The 14,304-nt window shown below is 33.7% G+C and overlaps 1 protein-coding gene and 1 non-coding gene across 2 annotated transcripts in view; one reads left to right on the forward strand and one right to left on the reverse strand.

Annotated features, from left to right (window-relative positions):
• The window catches only part of LOC114338795 (serine/threonine-protein kinase Tor), a 96,568-nt gene that overhangs the window by 51,407 nt on the left and 30,857 nt on the right, over positions 1-14,304 (reverse strand). Inside the window, exons 12-17 of the mRNA XM_050655058.1 lie at positions 12,370-12,680; positions 11,468-11,695; positions 10,025-10,179; positions 9,654-9,843; positions 7,622-7,894; positions 1,385-1,713 (exon numbers count right to left, since the gene is read on the reverse strand). Of these exons, the coding sequence (XP_050511015.1) occupies positions 1,385-1,713; positions 7,622-7,894; positions 9,654-9,843; positions 10,025-10,179; positions 11,468-11,695; positions 12,370-12,680 (1,486 nt within the window). The remainder of the gene's footprint in view (positions 1-1,384; positions 1,714-7,621; positions 7,895-9,653; positions 9,844-10,024; positions 10,180-11,467; positions 11,696-12,369; positions 12,681-14,304) is intronic.
• Trnas-gga (transfer RNA serine (anticodon GGA)) lies at positions 9,123-9,194 on the forward strand. The gene has a single exon. It is a non-coding gene; the product is annotated as a tRNA-Ser (tRNA).

The raw sequence follows: 14,304 nt of genomic DNA on the forward strand, positions 1-14,304 counted from the left end.
TGTCTACAAACTAAATTCTGTTACTTTAGCTTCTCGATTTGATTTTAATCCAAATTGTTGGATATTTTACGCGACTCTGTATTTCGTCTTCCCAGATTATAATTTGAAACTAATATTTTCACATTAGATTTAACCTCCAGGATACAAAGATTGGAAGATTAAAACATATGTACTTTTAAAGAAGATGCCTTTTAAATGATATTGCCAATATGTTTATGAGCTACGTTCCTGGGACGACATTATTGGAAGATATACTGCGTTCATTTGATTACATGAAATCATCTTTAACTTAAGGGTATGGGTACGTATTTTCGACTGCAATCCTATTCAAATGAGGATTCATTTTTTTTTCGAATCCTGAGAAAACTAATAAGTATTTTTGAAAAATTTAAACGCAGAATGAAAGATTACGTTCTTACCGAGGGCCGAAAGTCCATGAAAACTTCTATAATGTTTATTTTAATAAATTACAGAGGTGAAAAAACTAAGAGAAAATGTAGTGTGATTTTTAATTTCAAATATCTCATTCAAAAGAAACTTTTTATTTATTCTAAGGGACTTTCAGCCCTCGATAATATAATTTATATCGATAATGTAAATTATAATTTAGTCTTTCATTCTGCGTTTAAATTTTTTAAAAATATTTATTAGATTTTTCAGGATTCGAAAAAAATGGACACCATGTCCTTGGTGATATTTTCCAAATCGAACATTCGCTATCTTTGTCATACAACGCACTGAGTCAAATAGAATATGATGACAAGACAGTGACAGTTTTAAATATGTGACATGGTATCGGGAATATTTTGAGTTGTTGATTAAGTAATATTGATAGTGTTTTTGATAAATAATTGATTTAAGACGTGAACTTAATAAAAAGTTATTTATTATGTATGGAAGATCAAAGCAGAGAATACATCAGGATATATTCTGTGATCCAAGTATTTTTTTGTTAAAGATGTTCAAAATTGTAAGCGTTCCATAGTAACAATATATTATTAAAAAATCACTTTAACACTTTTCCTCTTTTCTCGATTGAGTATTAGTTTTTGTTGTACATATAAATTATTACAATCACTTATTAACTGAATTAATAATTTGCAACTATACAAATAACAGTTATCCAAGAACATTCAAAAGCCATCTCTTTAAAGTTAATGATGACATTGTCAAGTAGAATGATATTCTAGTGATGTTTACATATCCATACCAGTGTCGATTTTACTACACGTAATTTGCCGTGTAAAGACAGAAAAAGTAGGTATAGCCGTAAAATATTTGCGAATTATGTACCGATGGCCTTAAGAATACCCCTCAGAAAAACATAGCATGTGATTTGTCTTTAACAAGACATAATGATTACATATTTATACGTTTACTTTACCTGCACAGCATGGCATGTTCACCTAACAGATGTGGATCTAACGGCAAGGGTCCTTTATCACAGTGTTCCATGAATTCCGCTAAATTCAGGATAGTCTGAGTAATTTCCGGTACATCGGGAACTGCAAGTGCTAGTTCCAATCCATTCATTAAACTTTTCTGCTTATCTTCGCTTAATTCGGTCCAACAACTCACGAAAGCGGCGTTGAACAAATCTTTCGGCAATTGAGAGTAAGTCTGGGCCAAAGGAAGGCAGGAACGTAAAGCGGGAATTGGAGATTGTTTTAGTAGTTCTAAGCTAAGGCAACGCAACCATTCTAACCAGTCATCCTGTAAAAAAAGGTTGTTAGCATTGATTGATATTAATACACTTTAATACATTGATTTACAATTTATTCCTGTTTCATCGACTTCGAAAAAGCGTTCGACAGAGTCCGACATGAAAAACTAATAGAATTATTGAAAAACAGAGATATAGACAGACGAGACTTACGAATTATCATCAATCTGTATTGGAATCAGAAGGCCAATATAAAGATAGAAGAACAAGAGTCCGAGAATATTGATATAAAGAGAGGGGTAAGACAGGGTTGTGTTCTGTCGCGGCTACTGTTTAACGTGTACAGTGAAGCCATATTTCAGGAAGCGATAGCGGAGATAAGTGATGGAATCTCTATAAACGGAAGAATAATAAATAACATAAGATTCGCTGATGACACCGTTATAATGGCAGACACCCTGGAATCGCTACAAGAATTGTTAAATAGAATTAACGATTATTGCATTCGATATGGACTCATAAACAAGAAAAAAACTAAATTTATGATTGTCTCAAAAACACTACATGGAAATGAAAGGTTAATGATGGAGAAAACCCAAATAGAAAAAGTAAAGATATACAAATATCTGGGAACCTGGGTTGATAACAAACATGACCAAAGCAAAGAAATTAAAGTCCGAATTGAAACTGCAAGGCAAGCAATTACAAAAATGAAGACAATGTTTACAAACAAGAGGGCTCTAAGATGCTACATATTTTCTATATTACTATACGGAATGGAAGCTTGGACATTGAAGAGACAACGCATAAAAATAAAAGCGTTCGAAATGTGGTGTTACAGAAGAATATTGAAAATTCAGTGGGTTCAAAGGATTACGAATATTGAAGTGCTACGATGTTTAAATTAGGAGTTAGAAATTATGAACAGTATAAAAACAAGAAAACTGGAATATTTGGGTCGCATTAACAGAGGAGAAAAATATGAGTTGCTGAGTTATTATGCAAGGAAGGATCCAAGGAAGAAGAAGATGCATCTCCTGGCTGAGGAACCTTAGAGAATGGTTTAACTGTAGTTTATTACAACTATTCGGAGCAGCAGCCAACAAAGTGACCATAGCCATTATGATATCCAACCTCCGATAGGAGATGGAACTTTAAGAAGAAGAAGAAGAATACACTATGTAACGATATGCCTTCCACCCGGCATTCAGCAGCTCATCAGCAGAGGACCCAACGCGCATCGATACCAACGCAATCGCACTAAGTTTGTCCCACTCCAATTTGATGCCAAGGAGTAATAGGCCGCCGATAGTGTATTTAAGAAGAAAGCCGAGGAACATGAAATTAGGAAATCAGTTCCACTCAGTGTTCTGAACTGAAAAGGAACTCAAACGGCAGTGATGCGACGGATTGAGTCGGAACCTGCCGGGGCGAAGGATGCCCTGTATTGTTGGACGGGTAGCTGTGTCACAGTATAAAGAGGGACAGTAGAACTACTCTCCGAAAAATTGGAAGTAAAATCTGTAGTCGCGCATGGCGACCGCGCAATGTTGGCTGGCAGTCGCTTTTGCCCCACTCTCGCATTGCTATTCGCATAGAAACGTACGGCTTTTAACAGGAAAAACCCGCATCCACCACTGGTGAATGTGAATTACCAATTGCGTACTGCCGGTATTACTTCCTGAGATCAAAGCGCCGACAGAAGAGTGATTTTACTGTGGAACCTCTATATACTATGGCTGTATGTATAGTAGCCGATGTTTTTATAACGGGAGTATGGAGTATGTGTGATTATACCGGATTGATGTATAATGGGAGCTACGAGTCCGTGTATAGTTATTTATATATTGATTCCGTATAGCGGGATTGCTAATGTTATTACGTTTTTGATAATCTTCTTCTTTATGTGCCATCTCCGTGACGGAGGTCGGCAATCATCATAGCTATTCGGATTTTAGAGACGGCTGCTCTGAAAAGCTCATTTGATGTACATCCGTACCATTCTCTCAGGTTGCGCAGCCACGATATTCTGCGCCTGCCTATGCTTCTTTTTCCTTGAATCATTCCCTGCATAATCAATTGGAGCAAGTTGTATCTCTATCCACGTGTAATATGTCCGAGATATTCCAATTTTCTTGATAATAGTAAATACAATTTAGTTTCTACAATGTAGATTCTTTGTGTTTCCAACGGATCTGGTTGAAAAGAAGAGGTGGATTTAATTACTAAGGTAAGAAAATATAGTAAAGAAAAAGGACTGACTGAATATGTTGCCTGTGGGGGACGGCTTACAAATGATGAGAAGCACTGTCGACTGTCGACATACCATATCCCCTCCATGTCAACCCACCCAGCAGATATTATTACGTATTACTAATACATACTTCTGAATATAGGGTCTATTGAATAAAAAGAAGTATTTGCTTTTACTTACAAGTATTTAAGTATTTACTTAATACTAATTGAATAAAGTCATTTCTTTAATGTTTTATTCAATTACTATTAAGTAAATACTTAAATACGAGGAAGTAAAAGCAAATACTTCTTTTTATTCAATAGACCCATAGTCTGTTTAACAAAATATTATTGGAATTTGTCCCTTTAAATCCATGAAAAAAAAATTAAATCTTAAAATTCACAAAAATTCGAGAGGAACTTTGAAAAGCATATTTAAACTTTTACAGGTGACTCCAGTGGCGGCTCCTCTTTGAGGCCGCATGGCCGCGCGCCCTCCCAGATATAATGTTGGTTAAAAAATTCTGATACAACCAACTTCAACATTTTCTATTCTAATTTTAATTTGTTGAAATTCACATAAAAACACTGTCTGATATTTTTCCGACGCTCAACCAGCTTGTCATAGCTTTATAGGACGTAGGCGATGGTTGAGACCACGTTGAGAGGGCACGCACGATATTTGGGCGCAAGAGAAGTACGGCCACGTAACCATAGCAATCGAGGACGGTCGACCAACACTCCCACTCATCTTCAGACGTTGCGTGATGTTGCATTTTGGCCGCACTTCTTTAGCGGCCTCAGTGAGCAAGAAAGCACGCGGCAAGAAGCTTTGCAAGCAGTTATCTCTGACAACAATAAAGCGAAAGCAGTGGAAAAGTTTGCAGTAGTAGTGTTTAAAGTTTCACTTATTCTTATTACGTAAGTACACATATTTTTCATATTATAACACATGGGCTAATTAGAACGAATTTATTTTAGCATCATGAATACTGTTCATAATATATTAAATACGAACTTTTTCAATCTGCCACTTGAAGATAAGTTAAAAATTAAAGAATTGGGCAGGCCGTTGCCAAATTTGAAGTTAACGCAAATTAGTGAACGCAAAGCAGAAAACAGAAGTTTCACCCGCCATTTTTCAAGAGACATTTATACAAGAAATAATTGGATTTGTGGTTGTGACGTTTCGAATTTATTGTACTGTTTCCCGTGTTTATTACTTTACAATGCCGGATCAGGGATGGACCGAAATTGGGCAAGAACAGGGATAAAAGATCTTCACCACCTTCCTGCAAAAATAAAAAAACATGAATCGTCTCGTGGTCATATTAATTCATGCACAGGGTTCGCATTGCTTGGCAAAGTCAATATTTTAACACAATTGAGTTCTGCATACAGGGAGTCTTTAGTACTACACAATAATAAAGTCAGAAAAAACCGACACATTTTGAAAAGAATTATTAGCTGTGTAAAATTTTGCGGTTCTTTTGAACTAGCACTTAGAGGTCATGACGAAAGCGAGGGATCTGAAAATCGCGGAATATTTAGAGAGTTGATAGATTTTACTGCAGAGTTGGATGCTACACTTAAAGAACATTTACAGAAAGCAACTGTGTTTAAAGGAACCTCCAAGACCATACAAAATGATATTTTGGACTGTATGCTACTAGTTTGTCGGGAAGAAATTTCCCATCAAATTCAAAAGGCCGACTTTTTATCTATCCAATGCGATGAAACCACCGATGTCTCAAATAATTGTCAAATGGTATTGATATTACGGTATTTCTACGAAGATTCCATTTATGAAAATTTTTGGGGCTTTTTATGGATAAAACAGCAGCTGGGTTAAAAACCTGCATTGAAAACGAAATAGATCCGTTAATTTTAAAAACTCCTCAAAAACTAATAGCGCAAACTTATGATGGTGCAAATGTTATGAGCGGTTCTACCAGCGGTGTTCAAATCCAAATTAAACAGAAATATCCCAGTGCACATTTTATACATTGCTATGCCCATCAATTAAACCTAATTATGCAGAAAGCCGCATCGCAAAACCCTAACGTGCGAGTGTTTTTTAATAATCTATCAGCTATCCCAGCGTTTTTTTCAAATTCTTCCCATCGATGCGATATTTTAGAAGAAATAGTAAATAAAAGATTACCGAGAGTGGCCGTCACTAGATGGAACTATAATATTCGTACGGTTAATTCTGTATATGAAAATCGTGAGAAACTTATAGAAGTTTTTGAAGAGGTCGAGGACAGATGTGAAAAGAATGTTACTTCCAATGAGGCTTCTGGCTTGAGGCGAGCGTTAGAAGATCCAGAATTTATGTTTTGGTTAACGATTTTCCATAAAGTCTTGCCGCAAATCGATATACTTTATAATCAACTCCAATCAAGAAATAAGGACAGTGTTGAATTGAAGAAGGACTTAGAAATTTTTGAGCAAAGTATTACCAACATTCGAAATGATACTGATGAAATTAAAGAAAGTGTTGAATCAAATTTTGAAAGTGCTAAAAGAAGAAGAACTGATGATAATATGCGAAGTGTTATTGCCAAGGAGGTGTGTGATGTAATAACAACACAAATGAAGGAAAGGTTCTCTTATCGGGGACATTTGCAAGCGGCTGAACTATTCAACAAAGACATGTACTCAAAATATTCAAAAACTTTTCCAGTTAATATTCTAGATGCTGTAACTACTTGTTATCCCGTGTTATGCAAGACCAGATTAAAGACTGAATTAGAAGTAATATATTCGAGGCCAAACTTAAAAGAAATTGTTGGAGCTATGAACATTCTCACGTTTATGTTAGAGAATAATCTTGCCGAAACCTTTGCAGAAACAATAATGGTGTTAAAAATTATTGTGACAACTCCAATGACAACTGCAGAATCGGAACGTTGTTTTTCAACCCTTAAGCGCATAAAAACATTTTTGCGAAACACAATGCTTAATGATCGACTAAATGCCCTAGCTATGATGTCCATAAACCGAAATTTACTTCATGATGGGATCAATGATTTCGAGGAAAAAGTTATGGAAAAATTTATTGCTATGAAAGACCGTAGAGCCGATTTTAATTTTAAAAAGTAATTGTAATGTATTAATTATTATGAACGCAATGTCGTAGTGTATTTCTTGAATAGAACTATTAAACTATTATAAATCAAATTTGTTTGTATTTGAAAATTTAAATATGTAGTAGGTATCTAGTTCCTGTAAGTTGTACCTAACTATTTTATTTTGACCAGAGCCGAAAGTCGGTAAGGTTGGTTTTTCCCATAATTTGAGAAATTTGCCGACCAGCCCATCGTAAAAATTATTGCCCCTATTTGAGTATTGCCCTTCATTGCGTTTACCTGCGTAACGCCAATTTAATGTTTTCTACGAACTTGAAACCGTTTGCCGCGTCAAAAGCTTTGCCGTCATATTTGCCCATCTGCGTATATAAACCTACAATAGTTCTCAGCAAACATTCTAGGGAAAAAATTGCAAAGACACCGTTCAAATAGTAAATGGAAATCCACTTTGCACCCGATAGAAAAATGAAAACCCGCTGCCCCTGATCAAATTCCTACTAAATCCCTGAGGGCAAATTTTTGTGTGCAATTGTTATTATCTGCGCCCTCCCTGCTCAAATTCCACGAGCCGCCACTGGGTGACTCAAAGTCTCAAAGAGTTGGTTTGGTTTGGAATTAAGTGTTTACTTACCTTAGAAACACGTCTACTCGGAGTCCAAGCTTGTTGAAGATTTTTAACAGAAACCTTCAAGCGTTGACTAATTGCAGAATCGTTACCAACAGGAGCATCATCTCTACCTTTATTCCTTCCCTTGCTTCTTCTGATGCCCAAATCCGTTTCATCGGACATTGTAGTGTCGGTTTGAATCTTTGAGAACAGAATTTCCAGTTTTCTGTTTTGAATTCGATGTTTATTTAAGACTTTTTGCACCATCGGAATAAATATGCAGAATTTGCGGCCCAACTAAAAAAATATAATTTAGTACATTAGATTACACGAGTATAAACAGTAACCGCCACGCTACTAGACACACGGGTACATTGAGGTAATACAGTCCTGGACCCTTTACTGTTTACTTTTATGTCTCGTGACGTCTAGAACGTCAGAAAATGTATTGGGAGCGTGCAAGTTTGGAAAAGTGACACCTGGTTTCATAGCTGGGCAACATTTTTCGCACCTTTAATTATATTGGCCAATCATATTGGTCCTGGTTACTGGACAATAATTGTCAAGGCCATAGTCCAAAAAAATTATAAGAAGAAAAAGTAATATTAAGGTTATGTTATTAAAAGGTAAACAATTGTATGTAGTAAATAAAATGAATTATTAAAATGCAGTACTGCAAGCAAAATACAATTAATTAAATTTACTTTTATATAATACATAATTGCATATCATATTAATATTGTGGACCAACATATAATTTTTCTTCTTCATTGACAGTAGATATGAAATATACGTCAATTTGACAATTTCAATTGACAATTAATTATAGGGCTTTTCATTCACAGTCATTTGTTTCGAGCTTCTGTCATGTGTCACATAATGTTAATATATCTACGTCATACGTTATTGGTATATACCAATGATAGATACCAAAGACGTATGACGTAGATATAATAATATTATGTGACACATGACAGAAGCTCGAAACAAATGACAATCGATGAAAAGCCCTATTTAAGAGAGTTGCAAGATTTCTCCGCTGTTCGCGCACGATCGTTTTTCGTATCCCCTCCAAGTACTTGCACACAGCGAATAGAAAACCAATATAATCCTAGAAAGTTGATAGTTTATAAAACAGCTGTATGTGAAGTTTATAGTTGTCATTGGATTAAAGTTGTAAAAAAGTATTGTAATGTTTTTGGTGTTTGAATAAAGTTTTTGAAGTTATACTTCTTTAGACGCGATTGGGAGTGAATTTTTATTATTCTACGCGCATGCGCACACTGACAGTACGAAGTTCGTTGCTAAATGTTAGTTATGTATGTATTATAGTCCAAAAAAGATGTGGAGAGAATATATTAGTGTTTTTAGTAAATATATTTATTATAATTTTTATATCTTTGGATTTATCTACCTCGGGAATAAGATAATAAAAGTAATATTAATTTACAGTATTTTTATACTTCACTTGGTCTATTTGACACATTGTCTGAGAAATCTTGTAGTCCGCACCCGCACAAACAAAAGGAGTATAGCTCAGTGGTAGAGCGTTTGACTGGAGATCAAGAGGTCCCCGGTTCGAATCCGGGTGTTTTCTATTTTTTAATTTTTGGTATTGTTTTAATAAAAATGTTTGGAAAGTAGTAAGTAAAAATTATTTGAATCTTTAAATAAAATATAAATAAACTGTTCGAAAGTATATTTATTTCGTTGAAATCATGTAATAGAAGTATAACTCTTACGTGCGTACAAAGTACACACACACATTCTTTTTTTTAAGCAAAGTAACAATAGTATTAATTAATGTATTTTCTGTATGGAAAACAATTATTTTGAATAGTTTCATGACAGTCACATGACATGACAGACATGAAAGTCACAGGTGAAAATGGATCGGATTAGCCTACACCTAGAAATTAAGTACCCGTGTGTCTACTAGCGTAGCGCTTACTGTATATAAGTTCTTCCTGTCGCTGAACTGTAGTTCTTCCTGTCGCTGAACTGTACTATCCTAAACGTCGTGTCAGTACAGTGTGAAATGATTAATTATACATACCTGCATTACTAACGTGCATAAACACTCAATGGCAGTGCTTCGTAGGTCAGGACAATTGTCAATAGTCCTCATTAATGGATGAAGAATTCTAGAAATAAAATCAGAAAAGTCCAGAATTTCTGCCAACTGATCAATCGTTTCTAAAGCTTGCTTTTGAACAGCTAAAGGACAGTCTGGAGCATCAAATAATCTAAAATAATACAAGAAAAATATGTATGAATAATTAACATCCTGAGTAATATATTTACAGAAAATAAATTTTAACGTTTATATTGTAACTATATGTTGGCAAAAGATGTAAGTTGTAGGTAAAAAAGTTGTTCCAAAAATATACTTATTCTAATTTACAGACAATACAATTTTGCACTTACCTAACTATAGGTGGTAACAACAAATGCATATAATCTTCTAAATTATTTCCAAATTTGTGCATTGCTTCTAACAGTTTCAATGTATATTGCTTGTCCTTCGAGGTGTCATGATTTAACACTCTCAAAATTTGAGGAACTAGTCGAGGTAGATAAACCTAAAAAAAGTATATTGAAAAGAATTGTATATTAATTAAAACAAATTGTAACATGAATATTGAATATTGACAAGATAATAAGATGTAACACAGAATCAGAATGTCGGTGTTTGCATGCTTCGTTAACTTCGAAAAGGCATTCGATAAAGTTCAACATGTCAAATTAATGCAGATGCTAAAAAATATAGGAATAGAAGATACCTTGGACAGCAAGAAACATTAATGAGGAAGTACTAGGGAGGATAAACAAAGATAGATAACTGCTAAAGAAGGGATAAACACCGAACTATGTCTTATCTGGGACATATAGTGAGGGAAAAATGCTATAGAACACTACAACTGATCTTTAAAGGCAAAATAGAGGGTAGAAGTGTAGGAAAAAAACAAAATTCTTTGTTAAAAATACTCATGAATGGACCCAGATATCAAATGCAGGATAATACAAAATCAAACACGAAAGGCCAACACAAAATGTCTCATAACCATGGGCGCCCATATAAAAATTTTTAGGGGGGCCAGACGTGAAGATGTTGCACATTACATTTTGTATACTTTGGATGAAAATATATAGTTTAAACCCTAAAAGCTGGGGGGGGGGGGAGGAAGGAGCACGTGTGTATGGGAACCTAACTGTTTTACACTCAAGTGGTTAGCGTACAAAGGAGCAATCTACTTTGATGTGCATGAACGAAAATAATTTAATATTATTTTTTATCCTTTGCGCTATAGGTACGCTGTGAGCTCGTACGTAGAGGGGATATTTACAAATTCGCGAGCGTCAGTAGTGACAAGTTTGTAAACGTTTACTGGAAATTTGACATAAATGTCAAAGTGATAATTTTAAAATTAAAAATAAAACCATTAATTATAAAAAATATTAGTTAGTCAAAGCTGTGGTATATACTTTTACCTTAAATATACTTACGTTTTAAATACTGAATTTAAGTTTTTTTAATGTTCCGTAATAAGTATTTGTAATTTAATCTAAAAATCTTAGCGCCATCTATACGATAATTGTGAAAGTATCCGAAGTAAGAAATTCATATTTTATCAATAGAACGTCAAAATGATTAGCAAAATCATTAAAAAATCGATTACAATTTAATTACTTTTTTGCGTTGTAAATGTTAAGCGATAACAAGTAAATAATAAATTTAAAAACTACCGGTGAAAGTTGAATTAGTAATCCGCTAGGAGCGCCACCAGCGAAGCTCAGAGCGTATACGAAAAGTATAAAAGTTTACATCTCACTATATTTTTCTTTCTCTCTCCCTCTACGGTTACTTACCTTAAATTCGGCTCCTAACGCTACTGCAATATGTTCTAATAACAGAATAATAGTGCTTTGGATAGAACTATTTGGTATCCAAAATTCTTTAATCAAATCACAGATATCATCCAAATAATTACGAATATGTTGTTTCACGATGGCTACTAGTTCTGCTAACTGTTGGAAAAGAAAATCTCTAAACTTCACATCGGCGGTTCTAACTACGTTTAATAAACTGGGAAGAACCTAAAAATATATTTTATGAAAAACATGGAACATGTTTTATGAAAAAATCGATAATATCCAGGATGTTTCAAAAAAAGGTAACATCGTTTCTAAGATAGGTAAAAAACTGAAAAAGAATTGGGGGTTGTTGGTAAAATTTTTTTTTGTAACGCCATCCGTTTTCAGGATAAAGTAAACAAAACATTTTTACACATTTTTTACGATTTTGTCGAAACTACTGGCCAATGTAATGATACTGGTAATGTTGCCAGTATTCCGAAAACGGTACACAATATCGAGTTTTACCAAGAGTACCCTTTTGGTATCAAATTTTATGACTTTTAAGTTCACTGGGAATTTTGATTAATATAATTCTACCCTCAAAAAAGTTGTGTCGCATAATACTTGGTACGAACATTGTATCTAGCGCCCTCTATGAGAGTCAGATATAAAAACAAATGCATGGTATGTTTCAGCTTCCAAAACACATTCGTATAAAATTTCACTACAATATTGCCAGGAGTTTCGGCAAAATTTTTTTTTCTTCAACGTCTTTTATCTTGAAAACAAACGGATTTTTTTTTACCAAGCAAACCCCAATTATTTTTCAGTTTTTTATCTGTCCTAGAGACGGTACTACCTTTTTTTGAAACACCCTGTATACAAATAATTAGCTTGATGTAATAAAAGAATACCTGTGAAATATAAGGCACACACTTGATCCCTAAACTTTTAAATGTGAACGTCACTGCTTGAACGACCATCGTATGATGCTGACTCAACGCTGGATCTCTTATAATCTTCATCAGTGTTGCTATTGCCATTGCCAAGTAGTACTCCTCCAGCGTATGTGAACTCATACTAACAAGCATTTCGCTAGAGTTCAATCCGAAATCACCTTCTGTCTCCCCTACTGCTTTGTCTGACATCGCTATAAGCATTGGAGCTTCTGGTTGGTAGTCGATTTGACCACGGTTTATTTTGTGTTTATACGGATCCAAGGCACCTACGAAACATTTCTTATTATATCACAAAAAACATAAAAAGAAACGAAAAATACATTTTCTTTTACAGGAAGTTTCATTGGGAAACGGAAATAATTGAATGATGAATAGAGGTCACTGAGGCAGTTCTACATATACCACATTTATTGCCTCACCGATTTTTATAACCGAGTTACAGGGTGTTTTATCGATTTTGCCCATTTTTTTCTGGGTCCATAACTTTAGAACCACCTTACATATTTTTTTGATATTTGGTACACATACGTCTCAGTTAGAACCCAAACCACCCAACTACTAATCACAAGAAAAATCCATGTCCGAATTAACAAAAAATATAAATTCATTGTGACCCGAAAACAACACCCTGTACATCTAAATTTTCAAAATCCGCTTGCATATTTAAAAAGGGCACAAAAAACTAAGTTTAATGATTCGCATCAATTTTTTGAGCAGACAATTTAATGACTTCAGTTTTGAAATTATGGAGAAATTTTTAAGAACTCTGAGAACTAACAAAAATCTCCACATAATTTCAAAATTAATGTCATTAAATTGTCTGCGCAATAAATTGAAACGAGCCATTAAACTTAGTTTCTTGCGCTCCTTTCAAATGTGTCCGCAGATTTTGAAAATTTCAATATACAGCGTGTCTACTTAAGTTAGAAACATATGGGAAACTTTTTTGTTATTCATTTTACGAAAAAAAGTTATTCTTTATAAAAAGTTCTGCATGCTCTAAAACCTAAGATTCAATCATCATATATCCAATTTTTTCAATATTATACGAGGTATGTCAAAAAATATGAACTTCCTTCAAGAGTAAAGTACCTTTATTTCCCTCAATATCGAAAATTCTTATTAAGAAAGTTGTTTGGAAATAAAAACTAAGATCAAATATGCAATTACATGCTTCTAATTGGAAAAAAATATTTTCCAAATTTTTCTCAAATTTATTGATACTAACTTCGTTTTTATTTATTACACATACGATAACTCTTTTATTATTACTTCTACGAAAAAAAGGTATTCTTTATAAAAAGCTCTGTATGTCCTAAGACCAAAGATGCAACCATCAGATATCACATTTTATTAATTTTATACGAGGTATGTCAAAAAATATGAATTTCACTCAAGAGTAAAGTACCTTTATTTTTCACAATATTGAAAACGGTTATTAAAAAAGTTGTTTAGAATTAAAAACTATGTTTCAATATGCAATAACATCCTTCTAATTGAAATATTGTGAAATATAAAGGTACTATAATCTTGAGCAAATTTCATATTTTTTGAAACACCTCGTATAAAATTAATAAAAGTTGATATATCATGGTTGTGTCTTAGATTTTAGACCATGCAAAGCTTTTTATAAAGAATAACTTTTTTTCCTAAAATGAATAATAAACGAGTTATCATATTTGTAATAATTAAAAACGATGTTGGGTATCCATAAAGAGAAAAAATATTTTTTTTCAATTAGAAGCATATAATTGCATATTTGATCTTGGTTTTTGATTCCAAACAACTTTTTATCATAAGAATTTTCGATATTGAGAGAAATAAAGGTACTTTACCCTTGACCGAAATTCATATTTTTTGACATACCTCGTATAATATTGAGAAAATTTG

The sequence above is a fragment of the Diabrotica virgifera genome, chromosome 6 (genome assembly GCF_917563875.1).
Source record: "Diabrotica virgifera virgifera chromosome 6, PGI_DIABVI_V3a".
Lineage (NCBI taxonomy): Eukaryota > Metazoa > Arthropoda > Insecta > Coleoptera > Chrysomelidae > Diabrotica > Diabrotica virgifera.